The sequence below is a fragment of the Hemitrygon akajei genome, chromosome 23 (genome assembly GCF_048418815.1).
Source record: "Hemitrygon akajei chromosome 23, sHemAka1.3, whole genome shotgun sequence".
NCBI classification, from domain to species: domain Eukaryota; kingdom Metazoa; phylum Chordata; class Chondrichthyes; order Myliobatiformes; family Dasyatidae; genus Hemitrygon; species Hemitrygon akajei.
Window position 1 is genome coordinate 52,172,476 of NC_133146.1, and position 18,109 is coordinate 52,190,584.

The 18,109-nt window shown below is 41.7% G+C and overlaps 1 protein-coding gene across 2 annotated transcripts in view; it reads left to right on the forward strand.

The window, feature by feature from the left end:
- The window catches only part of cpxm2 (carboxypeptidase X (M14 family), member 2), a 185,581-nt gene that overhangs the window by 124,609 nt on the left and 42,863 nt on the right, over positions 1–18,109 (forward strand). For both annotated transcript variants that reach the window (XM_073027631.1, XM_073027633.1), the window contains exons 8-10: positions 8,689–8,812; positions 13,440–13,636; positions 13,760–13,939. In XM_073027631.1, the coding sequence (XP_072883732.1) occupies positions 8,689–8,812; positions 13,440–13,636; positions 13,760–13,939 (501 nt within the window). The remainder of the gene's footprint in view (positions 1–8,688; positions 8,813–13,439; positions 13,637–13,759; positions 13,940–18,109) is intronic.

Here is an 18,109-nt window from a genome sequence, read left to right on the forward strand (position 1 = left end):
TGGAGTGTGTGAACTGGGATCCCAGTGGGTTTAAGCCCATAAAATGATAAGACCTAGGAGCAGAATTAGGCTATTTGGCCCATCGAGCCTGCTCTGCTATTCAATCATGGCTGATCCTTTATTCCCCTCCTCAACATCACTCCCCAGCCTTTTCCCCATAACCTTTGATGCCATGTCCAGTCAAGAACCTATCAAGCTCTGCCTTAAATACACCCAACGGCCTGGCCTCCACAGACGCCTGTGGAAATAAATTCCACAAATTCAGCACCCTCTGGCTAATGAAATTGCTCCGCATTTCTGTTTTAAGTGGATGCCCCTCTATCCTGAGGCTGTGCCCTCTTGTCCTAGACCCCCCTCCCCCCAGCATGGGTGACATCCTTTCTACATCTACTCTGTCTCGGCCTTTCAACATTCAAAAGGTTTCAATGAGATCCCCCTCACACTTCTAAATTCCAGCGAGTACAGACCCAGAGCAATCGAATGTTCCTTACATGATAACCCTTTCATTCCCAGAATCATTCTTCTGAACCTCCCCTGAACCCCTTCCAATGACAGCACATCTTTACTCAGATGAGGAGCCCAAAGCAGTTCACAATACTGAAGAGGATCCTCACCAGTGCCTTATGAAGCCTCAGTATCACATCCACGCTCTTGCATCAGCCTTCATCACCACCAACTCTACCTGCAGGCTATCCTTTAGAGTGTTCTGCACAAGGACTCCCAAATCCCTTTGCATCTCAGATTTTTTGGATGTTCTCCACATTCAGAAAATAGTCTGCATATTTATTTCTTCTACCAAAGTGCATGACCATGCATTTTCCAACATCGTATTTCATTTGCCACTTTCTTGTCCATTCTCCTAATCTGTCTAAGTCCTTCTGCAGCCTTCCTGTTTCCTCAACACTACCTGCCCCTCTACCAATCTTCGCATCATCTGAAAACTTGGCAACAAAGCCATCTATTCCATCATCTAAATCATTGAAATACAGTATAAAAGAAGCGGTCCTAACACCAACCCATGTGGAACACTACTAGTCAGTGGTAGCCAACCAGAAAAGGATTATTTTATTCCCACTTGCTGCCTCCTACCAATCACCCAATGCTCTAACTATACCAGTAACTTTCCTGTAATGCCATGGGCTCCTAATCTGGTAAGCAACCTGATGTGTGGTACCTTGTCAAAGGCCTCCTGGAAGTCCAAATGTACAACAACCACTGCATCCCCTTTATCTATCCTACATGTAATCTCAAATAATTCCAATAGGTTCGTCAGGCAAGATTTTCCATGAAGGAAACCATGCTGACTTTGGCTTCATCCTGTGTCTCCAAGTACTCTATAACCTGATCCTTAACAATTGACTCCAACATCTTCTTTACCACTGAGGTCAGGTTAACTGGTCTATAATTTCCTTTCTGCTGCCTTCCTCCTTTCTTAAAGAGTGGAGTGACATTTGCAATTTTCCAGTCCTCCAGAACCAGGCCAGAGTCCAATGATTTCTGAAAGATCATTACTAATGCCTCCCCAGTCTCTACCACTACCTTTTTATGAACCCTAGCGTGCAGTTCATCTGACCTGGGTGACTTAAGTACCCTTAAGTCTAGCAGCTTTTTGAGCACTTTCTCCCTTGTAACAGTAACTACACTCAATTCTTTTCTCGCACACCCTTCAATAGCTGGCACACTGCTAGTGTCTTCCACAGAGAAGACTGATACAAAATACTCATTTGTTCATCTCCCATCTCCTTATCCCTCATTATTATTTCTCCTGCCTCATTTTCTAGCAGTCCTATATCCACTCTCATCTCTCTTTTATTTGTTACATTCTTGAACAAGTATTTACTATCCACTTTGATTATTTTTGTTAGCTTGCTTTCATTTTGCATAGTCTCCCTCCTAATGATTCTTTTAGTTCCTCTCCGTAGGGTTTAAAAGCTTCTCAATCCTCTTTCTTACCATTAATTTTTGTTTTGTTTAATGCCTGTTAAATTAGCTTTGACTTCCCTTGTCAGCCATGGTTGTACGATTTTGCCATTTGAATATTTCTTTGTTTTTGAAATATATGTATCTTATACCTTCCTCATTTTTTCCTAGAAACTCTCACCATTGCTGGTCTGCTGTCATCCCTGCCAGCATCACCATCCAATTTACTTTGGCCAACTCCTCTCTCATACCACTACAATTTGCTTTACTCCACTGAAATACTGCTATAGCAGACTTTACTGTACCCCAATCAAATCTCAAGTTGAACTCAACCATATTGGGATCACTGCCTCCTATGGGTTGTTTTACCTTAAGCTTCCTAATTGCCTCCAGTTCACTACATAACACCCATTCCAGTATAGGTGATCCCCTAGAAGGCTCAACAACAAACTGCTCTAAAAAGCCATCTCATAGGCATTCAACAAACTCACTGTCTTGAGATCCATTTCCAACCTGATTTTCCCAATCGACCTGCATGTTGAAATTTCCCATGGCTACTCAGAGGAGTGTGGGAACCAGCGCCCAGGTGAGTTTCAGGGGAGTGTGAGTTTTAAGGGAATGTGGGAACTGTGGTCCCAGAGGGTTTCAGGAGATTGTGGGAGCTGGGGTCCCTGTGAGTTTCAGGAGATTGTGGGAGCTGGGGTCCCTGTGAGTTTCAAAGGAGTGTCGGATCTGGTGCCTCAGTGAGTTTCAGGAGATTCAGGGAGCTGGGGTCCCTGTGAGTTTATGGGGTGTGTGGGAATTGGGGTCCCAGTGAGTTTCAAAGGAGTGTGGGATCTGGTGCCTCAGTGAGTTTCAGGAGATTGTGGGATCTGGGGCCCCAGTGAGTTTCAGGGGAGCGTGGGATCTGAAGCCAACTGATTTTTAGGGGAATGTGGGAACTGGGACCCCAGAGAGTTTCAGGGGAGTGTGGGATCTGAAGCCCACTGATTTTTAGAGGAATGTGGGGACTGGGACCCCAATGAGTTTTAGAAGAATGCAGAAATCATCATCTTGTGAACTAGAAGCAGGATCTCTGGGATTTCATTATACTGTAGTCGGATGGCATATTATCAGTTATACAGTTAAAGTGCAAAATCCTAAACTTTTAATGAACAAAGGGCCATTCTACTCAATAATTCACTCTTGGAAAGACTTTTATCACAGGAATCAATCTCGAATATAAGCTATTGAGGAAACGAGAGTCAGCATATTGTTTTAAATGAAGTGCCTGAGATTTATTCTCTGCATTGTGAAGTGTGAGAATAGTTATATTTTAATGAACAGATTTCCTGTCCTGAGGTGTATTAGGTAAATGGCTTTATTCCACTGCTTCCTCTAAGCATTTTAGCAACCTGCAAAGCTTCACTGCCAAGCTACTGAACTTCTGGCTGCCTAGCGTGTTCCATATAATTATAGTTTTCAACTGATTGAGAGGCTAACTGAACACTGTTGCCTTTATATTGGCTCACCTATCAGTAGAATAAATGGCACACAAATTAATTTGTAGTCAGTAAACAAAGTTTTGCACATTATTGCACCTCCCCTCTCCTTCATGCACACAAGCGCATGTGTATACTCTCACACAAACAATATTAATTCAGTTAATCCATAACTAGGATAATATTCAGATTTGTTTTTTGATGTGTTGAACTACCTCATGTTGACAGCACGACTATGCCTCCAGGCGAAATTAAAGCAATGATCCTGGCATTCTAACATTGATCACCATAACAGCACCCGCACTATAATCTCAGGGTATTTAATCATGCAATTAACCATTTCAAGTATCAAAAAGAAGCCTTTGATGGGTTTGATTACAATATATCATGACATCTGAAATTTGTTCAGATCCAGTTAGCAAGAGCAAAATATAGCCTTTTTATCTGTTCATTATGTTGATCTGTTAAACATTAAGAGATGCCGTTGAGCAGAATGGGTCCAGATGAGCAGCAGATTTTCACTGTGAAGAGGATTTGAATGCCTTTGAACTCACTATGTTCATCTGGAAAACTTCATATATAGAAGTGTGATATGAATACTTCTAATTGGAAGCAATTATATTAATTTTCTCTTCAATGTGACAAAACATGATTTCATAGACGTTGAATAATAAAAGCAGATTTCTTTATGCAAGCATAGTTTACTGAGTGACCTCCACAGTGCAAAAAGATATTAAAAAATCGAAACATTTTCACAATATATACCAACATTAAAAAGGCAGTGTTATAACAACCATGACAAAATTAACTTAATAATCATATGCATTAAGCATCAGTTTAAATTGACATCAAAATCTAGTCGCAATATGGTCCCATTAAACAACGTTAAGCTAACTGCAGCCAGAACTAGTTAACTTCAAATGCATAAAGGATTAAATATAATGGACATGTCAAATATTCACTCTATTTTAGTGAGTTCTGCCTTTAACTTTTGTAAAGGAAGGCCTGCACATGACAGGCATCCATTGGATTAGCTCTTGAGGAATAGAACTTTAATTTGAGTGACAAAAAACATGTTATTCAAGTCAAAACCTTCAAGACAATTTTTAAAAATCCAAAAAGCCATTGAATTAAGATGTAGTGTATCACAGAAGATGCTATGCTTGATATTTGATTCAGATCCACCTAGTCTCATACCCTCACTTGTGCTGCACAGTCCTGTAATTTTTTTCCCAATAGTTAACTAATTCCCTTTTGTTTTGCCGTTTTACTTCGGAGCATTACAAATACTCATCATTTTCAGGATAACGTGCTCGTTTCACATTTGTTTTGGGGGGGGGGTTCTGTAGAGTAATATGAGTCCTGTTATCGACTCTTCAGCTATAAAACATTGTTTCTTTCTATTATGTTTTTAAACAATGCTGTCAATATTGATCTTGTTCTACCTCTTTCTAAGAAGATAAAACCCTTACTACTTGAATTTTTTCACGTGACCGGTATCACTCATCCCTGGAATAATTCCCTAAACCTCTTTCTATATATTTCCTAAACTACAATGCTCCTAAATCAGGGGTTCCCAACCTGGAGGTCCACAGACGCTTTGGTTAATGATATTGGTCCATAGCATAAAGAAGGTTGGGAACCCCTGTTCTAGAACAGCATTGTGAGGGCAGCCAAAACTTTTCCGGTAGTGTAATTGACCCCTGCCCGAAATGGACATAGTTAGAATCATTCATATATTGATGAAGGGCTAATGTATTTGATTAGAAGAAAAATATTTGAAAAGTGGTGGGGAAAATGCTAGAGTCGGTTATCAAAGATGTGATAACAGCACATTTGGAAAGTGGTGAAATCATCGGACAAAGTCAGCATGGATTTGTGAAAGGAAAATCATGTCTGACGAATCTTATAGAATTTTTTGAAGATGTAGAGTGGATAGGGGAGAGCCAGTGGATGTGGTATATTTAGATTTTCAAAAGGCTTTTGACAAGGTCCCACACAGGAGATTAGTGTGCAAACTTAAAGCACATGGTATTGGGGGTATGGTATCGATGTGGATAGAGAATTGGTTGGCAGACAGGAAGCAAAGAGTGGGAGTAAATGGGACCTTTTCAGAATGGCAGGCAGTGACTAGTGGGATACCGCAAGGCTCAGTTGTTTACATTATATATTAACTGATTTAGACTAGGGAATTAAATGCAGCATCTCTAAGTTTGTGGATGACACGAAGCTGGGCGGCGGTGTTAGCTGTGAGGAGGATGCTAAGGATGTAAGGTGACTTGATAGGTTAGGTGAGTGGGCAAATTCATGGCAGATACAATTTAATGTGGATAAATGTGAGGTTATCCACTTTGGTTGCAAGAACAGGAAAACAGGTTATTATCTGAATGGTGGCTGATTAGGAAAAGGGGAGGTGCAACGAGACCTGGGTGTCATTGTACACCAGTCATTCAAAGTGGGCATGCAGGTACAGCAGGCGGTGAAAAAGGCAAATGGTATGTTGGCATTCATAGCAAAAGGATTTGAGTACAGGAGCAGGGAGGTTCTACTGCAGTTGTACAAGGCCTTGGTGAGATCGCACCTAGAGTATTGTTTTGGTCCCCTAATCTGAGGAAAGACATTCTTGCCATAGAGGGAGTACAGAGAAGGTTCACCAGATTAATTCCTGGGATGGCAGGACTTTCATATGAAGAAAGACTGGATCGACTAGGCTTATACTCATTGGAATTTAGAAGATTGAGGGGGGATCTTATTGAAACGTATAAAATTCTAAAGGGATTGGACAGGCTAGATGCAGGAAGATTGTTCCCGATGTTGGGGAAGTCCAGAACGAGGGGTCACAGTTTAAGGATAAAGGGGAAGCCTTTTAGGACCGAGATGAGGAAAAACTTCTTCACACAGAGAGTGGTGAATCTGTGGAATTCTCTGCCAGAGGAAACAGTTGAGGCCAGTTCATTGGCTATATTTAAGAGGAAGTTAGATATGGCCCTTGTGGCTAAAGGGATCAGGGGGTATGGAGAGAAAGCAGGTACAGGGTTCTGAGTTGGATGATCAGCCATGATCATACTGAATGGTGGTGCAGGCTCGAAGGGCCAAATGGCCTACTCCTGCACCTATTTTCTATGTTTCTAAAAGCTGAAATCTGAAATAAAAATGGAAATTTTCAGTAGATCAGGCAGCATCCATGAAAGAGAACCAGGGTTAGTATTTCTAGCGTTTTCTTTTTTTAATTTTAGATGTTGAATATTTGTAGATTTCTTTTAGCTATCAAATCTTATTAAATTCACTCCTACTTCTCTCAGGGAATATTAAGTTTGTGATGCTGCCCCTCTCTGCCATGGGACTCCCGTCTGTCCCGTTCACCCTTTATACCATCAAAAGTTTCCTTTCTGCTTTTTACCTTTGAGTTCAAGCATTGCTGTGCACAGAGCAATTGTTGTGTTCCTTGAAATCGGTCACATCTTCTGTGCAAGACACACAAGTTGAAAAATATTTGCATATATTTACTTCCTTTTCATATAAATCCATGAAAGAGAATTTTACACCATATCACAATTTTTTTCAATAGTGTGATAAAACTGACCATCAAGCACTTTTTTTTTACACTATTTCTCCCCTGACCTATTTTATTCTCTCTTCTTTCTCATCAACCGTCAAAGTTCTGTCAGTCGTCTACATAGTAGGAACAGTTTACTATATCTGTTTAACCTACCACTCTGCATGATTTGTGCCGTGAGAGGAAATTGAAGCATTAGGCGGAAAGCTACATGGAGAGTGTGCAGTCTCCACATGAGGAGGATGCGCGATGCCACACAGACAACACTGGAGGTCAGGGTTGAACCCAGAACTTTGGGGCTGAGATGCAACAGCCATTGGATTAGCAGCCCTACCAGCTATGCCACTGTCCCATCCTGCCTAGTAGTGTTTTAGTAGCCATCCTAATTGTTTGAAGGCAATGTTGGTCTTCAGAAGCAGTTGCAGAGTAAACACAATTTCAAAGTTCAAGGTAGAACATACAAGGTAAAGGGTAGGGCAGTGAGTAGTGCAGTAGAACAGAGGGATCTGGGAATACAGATACATAATTCCCTAAAAGTGGCGTCACAGGTAGATAGGGTCGTAAAGAGAGCTTTTGATACTTTGGCCTTTATAAATCAAAGTATTGAGTATAACAGTTGGAATGTTATGGTGAGGTTGTATAAGACATTGGTGAGGCCGAATTTGGAGTATTGCATGCAGTTTTGGTCACCTAATTACAGGAAGCATATTAATAAGGTTGAAAGAGTGCAGAGAAGTTTTACAAGGATGTTGCCGGGACTTGAGAAACTGAATTACAGAGAAAGGCTGAATAGGTTCGGACTTTATTCCCTGGAGCGTAGAAGAATGAGGGGAGATTTGATAGTGGTATATAGAATTATGACGGGTATAGATAGAGTGAATGCAAGCAGGCTTTTTCCAATGAGGCTAAGGGACAAAAACACCCAGAGGGCATGGGTTAAGGGTGAAGGGGGAAAAGTTTAAAGGGAACATTGGGGGGGGGGCTTCTTCACACAGAGAGTGGTGGGAGTGTGGAATGAGCTGCCAGATGAAGTGGTAAATGTGGGCTCACTTTTAACATTTAAGAAAAACTTGGACAGGTGCATGGATGAGAAGTATATGGAGGGATATGGCCCAGGTGCAGGTCAGTGGGACCAGGCAGAAAAATGGTTTGGCACAGCCAAGAAGGGCCAAAAGGCCTGTTTCTGTGCTGTAGTATTCTATGGTTCCATGGTAAATTTATTACCAAAATACATATATGTATACAACACTGAGATTTATTTTCTTGTGGGTATACTCAATAAATCTATAGAATAATAACCAAAACAGAATCATTGAAAGACCATACCATCTTGGGCGTTCAACCAGTGTGCAAAAGAAAGCAAACTGCAAATACAAAAAGAAAGAATTAGTAGCAAAAAATATCAAGAACATGTGATGAAAAGTCCTTGAAAATGAGTTCTTAGGTTGTGGGAACATTTCAATGATGGGGCAATTGAAGTTGAGTGAAGTTATCCCCTTTTGTTCAGAGCATGGTGGTTGAGGAGTAATAATTGTTCTTGAACATGTTGGCGTGAGTCCTGAGACTCCTGAACCACCTTCCTGTTGGCAGCATAATGAAGAGGGCATTTGGTTGAGCTGTAGGAGAAAAACTGAAAGAATAATATTCTATCCCCACTCTTTGGAATTTGCAACTTGTGATTTTGTCAGCGCTAACCACTTATTCTCAGTAATTGTACATTTTGTTGAATAGATGATGAAGATAGTTAATGAGCAGTGTCCAAACATCACCAGGATCTACAACATTGGCAAGAGCTATCAAGGAATGAAACTGTATGCCATCGAAATCTCTGATAATCCAGGAGAGCATGAAGTTGGTAAGATTTATAGCTTCATTCCTTTTCTAAGATAAATGCTTTCTTTACCACAGATATTGCTTGGCTGTACACTGACAGAATTATTGCTTGCCTTTGAAATACCCTAAATATAAAATATATGTGAAAAATGTTTCTGCAATAAACTCCTCAAAACACCTGAACACGTGCAGGCAATGGCCTCTTGATTCAGCCAAGCATTTTTATCACTTTTTGCATTTAGGCACTGAAGTAGAATTATTCTGTCTTTCAGCAAGTGGGCCAGATCTCAGACTTGGTAATCAGCTCAAGCCTAATCCAAGAAGGTATTAAGAGATGAGGCCAATACCCAGGTGTTTCTTAGTCGTAGAGACATGGTCCACTCCAGCACAGAAACAGGCCCTTCAGTCCATCTAGTCTGTACTGAATTGGCATTCTGCCAAATTCCATTGACATGCACCTGGACCATAGCCCTCTATGCTCCATCCATCCACGTACTTTTCCAAACATTTCTTAAATGTTGAAATCAATCCTTCATCCACCACTTCTACTTGCAGCTCATTCCATGTTCATATCACCCTCTGATTGAAGAAGAACCGCCTCAGGCTCCCTTTAAATTGGTGAGACCAATCTTAAATTTGGGAACCGCTTCATTGAGCAGTTCCATTCCATCTGCCAAAAGAAGAACTTCCCAGTGGCCTAACATTTTAGTTCCAATTTCCAATCCTATTTCAACATGTTGATCCATGGTCTCCTCTTGTGGCAAGGAACAACACCTTACATTCCTTCTAGATAGCCTCCAAACTGATGGCATGAATATAAATTTCTCCTTCTGGAAAAATAATTCCCTCCTCCTCCTCCCCCCTTCTTCTATTCCCCACTCTGGCCTCTTACCTCTTCTCACTTACATATCACCTCTCCTTGGGTCCCCTCCTCCTTCCCTTTCTCCTGTGGTCCACTATCCTCTCCTATCAGATTCCTTCTTCTCCAGTCCTTTATCTTTCCCACTCAAATGGCTTCACCTATCACCTCTTAGCTATCCTCCTTCCTCTCCCCTCACCTTTTTATTCTGGCATCTTCCCCCTTCCTTTTCAGTCCTGAAGAAGGGTCTTGGCCTGAAACATCAACTGTTTATTCATTTCCATAGATGCTGCCCGACTTACTAAGTTCCACCAGTATTTTATGTGCCTTACTTTGGATTTCCAGCATCTGCAGACTTTTTCGTGTTTGTGGTTCCCTTTAAATATTTCACCTTTCACACTTAACCTATGACCTCAAGTTTCAGTCTCACCTAACCTCAGCGGAAAAAGGTTGCTTGCGTTTACCCTATCTATACCCCTCATAAACATCCCTTTATTCTCCTACATTCCAGGGAATAAAGCCCTAACCTACTGAACCTTTCCCTATAATCCAGATCTGCAAGTCCCAGCAAGATCCTTAGCAGCCGCTGATCTAGTCTGCTCACACACAAGCAAGAACCCAGGTCTGGCAGCTGTTCCATGGCAGCCAAGGATGTGATTAAAATGTGAAGGGAGTAGAATTCAGAAGATAAAGATGAAACAGGCTGTTTAATCAAGCTACCCAAATGATGTGGAGCTTACTTGCAATTAATCATGGAGCTGTAGGTCTCTAGTTAGGCACTGACTGGTAATCAAACTGACCTATTGGTCGCTCCTGGGAAACAGGTGGCAGGTCACAGGCCTCATGGCTGCAGTATTTTATTTGTATGAGGAAGAGCATCCCTGTGCCTCTGAAACTATTAACCAATTTCTTTTCTGTATTGGTGTGGCCTCTTTCGAGGAGATTAGGCCACTGAAGACCCATAATTTCAGCTGAGCAGTAACTGTCTGCTCGTACACTGAACAATAAAAGAAAACTGGAAATGACCCCCTTCTGTCTCATTATCTTGAGGTTGTCTAACTCACACCAAGTACAGGTGCAAGCCCATTTCTTCCTTCCCAGGGCACAATAAAAAATCTTATTTCCACACGACTGAGAAACATTTATCAAGCGCATTTGCACAGTTTCGGCCAAGCAGCAAATGTCAGGAAATGTAATGCAGCAAGAAACATTAATTGACCTCTCTCTGAATTGAGCAGCACAGTAGAGTAGTGGTTAGTACAATGCTTTACAGTACCAGCGATCCAGGTTCAATTCCTGCCGCTGCCGGTAAGGAGTCTGTCTGCATGATCTCCCACTGGGATGTGTGGGTTTCCTCCCTCAGTCCAAAGGCATATAGTATTAATGGTAAGACTCTTGGCAGTGTGGAGGATCAGAGGGATCTTGGGGTCTGAGTTCATAGGACGTTCAAAGCAGCTGCGCAGATTGACTCTGTGGTTAAGAAGGTGTACAGTGTATTGGACTTCACCAATTGTGGAATTAAATTTAGGAGCCAAAAGGTAATGTTGCAGCTATATAGGACCCTGGTCAGACCCCACTTGGAGTACTGTGCTCAGTTCTGGTCGCCTCACTAGAGGAAGGATGTGGAAGCCATAGAAAGGGTGCAGAGGAGATTTACAAGGATGGTGCCTGGATTGGGGAGCATGCCTTATGAGAATAGGTTGAGTGAACTCGGCCTTTTCTCCTTGGAGCGACAGAGGATGAGAGGTGACCTGATAGAGGTGTATAAGATAATGTGATGCACTGATTGTGTGGATAGTCAGAGGCTTTTCCCCAGGGCTGAAATGGTTGCCACAAGAGGACACAGGTTTAAGGTGCTGGGGAGTAGGTACAGAGGAGATATCAGGGGTAAGTTTTTTACTCAGAGAGTGGTGAGTGCGTGGAATGGGCTGCCGGCAACGGTGGTGGAGGTGGATACGATAGGATCTTTTAAGAGACTTTTGGATAGGTACATGGAGCTTAGAAAAATAGAGGGCTATGAGTAAGCCTAGTAATTTCTAAGGTAGGGACATGTTTGGCACAACTTTGTGGGCCGAAGGGCCTGTATTGTGCTGTAGGTTTTCTACGTTTCTATGGTAAGGAGGTCATTATAAATTGCCCTGTGATTAGGCTAGCATTGCAGTGGGGAATCGCTGGGGGGTGTGACCTGAAGGGATAGAATGGCCAATTCCGTGCTGCATCTCATTAAATAAACAAATAAATATTGCTGAAATCACATTGAACTGAGGCTTCACTTACTGAAAAATAAATCTCAGTTCAAAGTTCAGAGTACATATATGTCACCATATACAACCCTGAGATACAATTTCTTGCAGGCATAATTAATCATCTATAGAATAATAACCATAATAGAATCAATGAAACACCAGCTTGGGTGTTCAACCAGTGTGCAAAAGACAACCAACTGTGCCAATACAAAAAGAAGTAAATAATAAAAATAATAATAAATAAATAAGCAATAAATCGCATTAGATGATGAGTCATTGAAAGTGAGTCCATAGGTTGTGGGAATATTTCAATGAGGGGGCCTGTTGGTTGAGGGGTAATAACTGTAACTGAAGCTGGTGGTGTGAGTCCTGAGGCTCCTGTACCTTCTTCCTGATGGCAGCAGTGAGAAGAGAGCACATCCTGGATGGTGGGCATCCTCGATGGTGGATGCTGCTTTCCTGTAAATGTGCTCAGTGCTGGAGAGAGCTTTACCTGTGATGATTGGGCTATATCCACTACTTTTTGGAGAATGCTCTGTTCAAGGGCATTGGTGTTTCCATACCGGGCTGTGATGCAACCAGTCAATAATCAGACATTGTCTCTTGCTGGAAATGACATGATAAGCTTGTTCATTGGGGAAAAAAAATCATTTAATTTTATTGTGACAAGCATCTGGGGAGATTAACAACTTGTTAATGAAAGAACCAAAAATTACAAATTGCAAAGTCAATTTAACGTAGTAATAAGCAGATGGAGGTGCAGTTAAAAATAAAACATGGGAAGTTACCCACCATGCTCGCAATCAGACTGCCTGTGCTTTCAAAAGGCATAAGTTCAGTATTGTCTTCCTGTAATTATGCTGTAAGTTTCCAGTGAAGTCATCTCAGCCCAACTGCTATTTGTACCACAAGGAAGACTCAAAAAAGCTCTCTCAGAGGCAGAAAGGAACAAGCCTTGAAGAAAAGGGGTTCAAAACAAATTGGAGGAATTAGTGAGTCTAAGATCCAATCACCCACATGACTAGACACTTGAAGTTCAAATTCAATTTATTATCAAAGTACATACTGTACATGTCCGATATACAACCCTGAGATTCATATTCTTGAGGGCATACTCAGTAAGTCAAAAAAACATAATAGAATCAATGAAAGACCATACCCAACAGGGCAAAGAACCAGTGTACAAAAGGCAAAAACTGTGTGAGTACAGAAGACAAAAAAAGCAATAAATATCAAGAACATGAGATGAAGAAGTCCTTGAAAGTGTCAATGTGCATAACAAGGTTTTGAAATAGGTGACAATGGAGAAAACGGATGAAGAATCACTCAGTCAGAACACAAAATAAGAAGGAAGACTCAGTTATCTTTTCTGAAGCTTAATCCAGTGTGTTTTCTTTTTACTTACAAGAGTTTATTGGATCAAGTAATCACTGATAGCCCTCTGATTGTATTGCTGAGGAAGGAAGATTGAATCAGTCTGGGGTAAGTTGTGGGTCTGTATGTTTTTGTTGTGTATGAGGTAATTTTTGATGTGTTTGAACTAGGTGAGCCTGAATTCCGTTACTCTGCAGGAGCTCATGGCAATGAAGTGCTCGGGCGTGAGCTGCTCCTCTTACTGATGCAGTTCATGTGCCATGCCTACCTAGCAGGAAATCCACGAATCAAGCACCTGGTTGAGGAGACGAGGATTCATCTGTTACCTTCTATTAATCCTGATGGTTATGAAAAATCTTTTGAGATGGTAAGTTTACATTTACCTTCTTGTCACCGTTAATCTCTCCAGCCATTCATACCAAGTGAAATCAGTGTAGTTTTCCAATCGCTTATGTTTGAATATGTTCATCCTTGCTGTGTTGCATTTCAGGGTTCAGAATTGGCAGGCTGGTCTTTGGGACGTTGGACTCACGATGGTATCGACATCAATCACAACTTTCCTGATCTCAATTCTGTCTTTTGGCAAGCTGAAGAACGCAGATGGGGGTATAAGAAAGTAAACAATCACCATCTGCCACTCCCTGAGTGGTATTTATACAAAAACGCCACTGTGAGTCATCCATATACTCACAAGTCCTATATAAAGTAATTTTTCAATGCTGATAAATTGTAAGTATGTAAAGATTATTTCATGACCTTTAGTCACAAAATACATCAAGAGCTATGGAGAGAGTGCAGAAAGATGGCATTGAGGTTGAGGATCAGTTACAATCATATGGCATGATAGAGCCAACTTGAAGGGCCAAATGGCTTTCTAAATAGGTTTGTTCATTCGTTTTATGTCATGTCATATTATGTTGGCGTTCATGGTCTTTCCATGACCATGATTGTTCTTGGCAAATTTTTTCTACAGAAGTTGTTTGCCATTTCCTTCTTCTGGGCAGTGTCTTCACAGAATGGGTGACCCTAGCCATTATCAATACTCGCCAGAGATTGTCTGTGTGGTATCAGTGGTCACATAACCAGGACTTGTGATATGCACCAACTGCTCATACGACCATTCATGGCCTGCTCCTAAGGTTTCACGTGACTTTGATCAGGGAATAAGCAGGTGCTACACCTTATCCAAGGGTGACCTGCAGGCTGGCGGAGAGAAGGAGCGCCTTACGCCACCTTTGGTAGAGACGCATCTCCACCCCACCACCTGACCTAAGTGAGTAAATCTGTCTATTATTGTCAATATCTGATGAACAGTGAAAAGCTTTGTTTTGCACTCCATCCAAACAAATAATTCCAGTAAAACAGTGCATTGAGGTTATACAAGGGAAAACAATAACAGAATGCAGTATAAAGTGTTACAATTACAGAGAAAGTGCAGTGCAGGTAGACAATAAAGTACAAGACTGTAACAATGTAGATTATGAAGTCAAGGGTCCATGCTTGAGATTTTTCAGTAGTCTCATAACATTGAATAGAAGTTGTTGTTGAGCCTGGTACCCTGTGCTTTCAGGTATTGGTATCTTCTACCTGATGAGAGGAGAGAATTCCAGGGTCTTTGATTATGTTGGCTCCCTTACTGAGGCACTGAGAAATGTCGACCGAGGGAGGAGAGGCTGGTTTCTGTGACGTGCTGAGCTGCATCCACAACTCTCTGTAGTTTCTGGCGGTGTCAGGGGGAGTAGTTACCACACCAAGCCAAGACGCAGCTGGTTAGGAAGCTTTCTGTGGTGCATAGATAAAAATTGGTGAGGGTCAAAGGGGTTTTCTTCAGCCTCCTGAGGAAGCAGAGCCAGTAATGGGCTTTCTTGGCCATGGCATCAATGTGGTTGGACTAGGACAGGATCTTAGGAACTTGATGGTTTCAACCCCTCTGCCTCAGCACCATTAATGTAAACAGTAATATGTACTTCATCCCCACACCTCCCCCCCTCCACATCCTCTCAACCTCCCCCTCCCCCCACAAACACTTTATCTTTCTATGCTCCCATGATTTCATTTCCAGCAAGGGGACAGTACAGAACCAAACTGAGTACAGGCGACCTCCGTATTATCGTGGCGGAGAGATGGGTGGGAGTGTGTTAATTGATTTTCTGTAATGTTAAGCTATGTCATCCATGTAATTGAAATGCAATTGAAAATATTGTGTCTTTTTTGCTATTTTTCTCATAAATTTCTTAAGAGTGTATTTTTATTCCCCATTCCAGTTTTTATGCAAATTCCATTGGGGTAAATTAGCAATTGCCCAAACTAATCTTTTGACGGGGGGCGGGGGGGGGCTCACCTATAGAAATAAAATATCCATCTAATTAAAGTTGAAGCCTTTAGTGGCATTTTTACACTAAATTTTCTTAATGCCTTCCAGATTACAGTTAAGGTAACTCATCCCAAGAAGATAGATGTTAAAAAGAGACATAAAATACTGCAGGTGCTGAATATGGAGCTAAGATCAAGCTCCAGGAGGAAGTCAGTGGGTCGAGCTGTATCTGCACATTGGTGATGGAGGGTGATCTGCAGGGGTCAGTGATGGGACTCCTCCTTTTCATGTTTTATGGCAGTGATCTGGATGATGGAACTGATGGCTTTGTGGCCAAGTTTGAGGATGATACAGAGATAGGTGGAGGGGCAGGTTGTGTTGAGGAAGCAGAGGGTCTGCAGAAGGATGTAGACAGATTTGGAGAATGGGTAAAGAAGTGGCAGGTGGATGACAATGTTGGGAAGTGTATGGCCATGCACTTTGGTAGGAGGAATAAAGGCATAGACTGTTTTCTAAATAAGAAATAAATTCAGAAATCAGAGGTGCAAAGGGACTTGGAGGTCCTCATGCAGGATTCCCTGAATGTTAATTTGCAGGTTGAGTGGGTAGTAGGAAAGGCAAATGCAATGTTAGCATTCATTAGACTATATAAGCAAGGATGTAATGGTGATGCTTTATAAGGCATCAGATTGCATTTGGAGTGTTGTGAGCAAATGTGGGCCCTTTATCTAAGAAAGAATGTACTGGCATTGGTGAGGCTCTAGAGGAGGTTTGCGAGAATGATCCTGGCAATGAAAGGGTTAATGAATGAGGAGCCGTTGATGGCTCTGTCCCTCTCCTCACGAGAGTTTAGAAGAATGATGAGGGATCTCATTGAAACCTACCTATTGATGGCTTAGATAGAGTGGAACTGAAGACGATGCTTCCAGTATTGGGGGAGTCTCGGACCAGAGGGCACAGCCTCATAACAGAAGGACTTCCCTTTAGAATGGAGATGAGGAGAAATTTCTTTTAGCAGAGGGAGGTTAATCTGTGGAATTTATTGCCGCAGACTGCTGTGGAGGCAAAGCGAAGGTTGATAGGATTCTTGATAGGTCAGGACATAAAAGGTTATGTGGAGAGGGCAAGAGAATGGGGTTGAGAGGGATGAAAAATCAGCCATGATGGAATGGCAGAGCAGACTCAATGGGATGAATGGCCTATTTCTGCTAGTATGCCTTATGGTCTTTCTGTAGTGCCAAAGAGGTGGCTGACACTTCAGGTTGTGACCCTGTATCAGGGTCAGTGTGTCCCTACAGATGCTGCTTGACCTGATGAGTTAGTGGTTAATTGTTCCTTTCATATAGCAGGAGCACTTTCAGTCACTCTGAATAGACGGCCGCCTAAAGGAATAACATTTAGCTGCCACTCTGAAGGGGAGCTGGGACCCCAGCAGTGGTTGAGAGAGTGGAAGTGAAAGACCCTGAAGCATCTTTTTGAAAACAGCTTGTATGCAGTTTGTATGTTCAGAGCTGGTTTTATGCTCCCACTGGTTTTGAGGAATCTACCCTGTGGTGATTTCAGTGCCTCCACTTGGGACTGTTTCCACTTAATAAACAGATGGCATTAAATAGCTTGGGATAGACACGTTGTCAAAAATATGGTTCTGTGAACAGATAGAGATGTAATGTCTACATCTGTCACCCATAACTTTGGTTAAGCATAAATTGCCTCATGACTGGTTTTTATCTAACTAGACATAACATTGTTCTACAATATGTAGTTGTGTGCAGACACCTAAGGTGGTTCAAAACAAAAATGAGTTAATATAATTATAGGAACTAGCGTCATGATAGTGTAGTGGTTAGCACAATGCTTTACAATACCAGTGACCCCGGTTCAATTCCTGTTGCTGTCTGTAAGGAGTTTCTATGTTCTCCTCTTGATCAGGTGGGTTTCCTCCGGGTCCTTTGGTTTCATCCCACTGTTCAAAGACGTACCAGTTGATAGGTTGATACCATTGTAAGTTGTCCCATGATTAGGCTAGGGTTATACTGGGGGATGTGGGCAGACTGCATCAAAGGGCCAGAAGGGCCTATTCCACTTTGTATCACATTAAATAAATAAGTAGTTTATCACTTCAGAGACCAATGATAATACCAGCGCTGGGAACTGCCATTTTAAGTAAGGAGCATAACTTAGCTATACTTCACCTCAACAACAATTTGTTGCTTATCTATATAAAATTATATTTACTGTAAGTTACAGTTTTATTATGGATATTTTTAAGCCACATCAACCCCTGCCTGGACCGAGGGTATTACTTTAATTTATTCTCCAGCAGTCTTGATTACATCTTGACTTGAATAGTTAACCTTCACACCAAGCACTACCAACCTTTTAAACAATTCCTTGTCTGTTTTCGTCCCACCTAATTAAACCACTACCTCCCCTTTCTCTGCGATGTTGGCTGCCTCTTCAACCTTGTTGAAGGTAGATGCCAATTCATCTCCAAAGTAAGAGAATTTTGTAGTCAGAGGAAAGAGA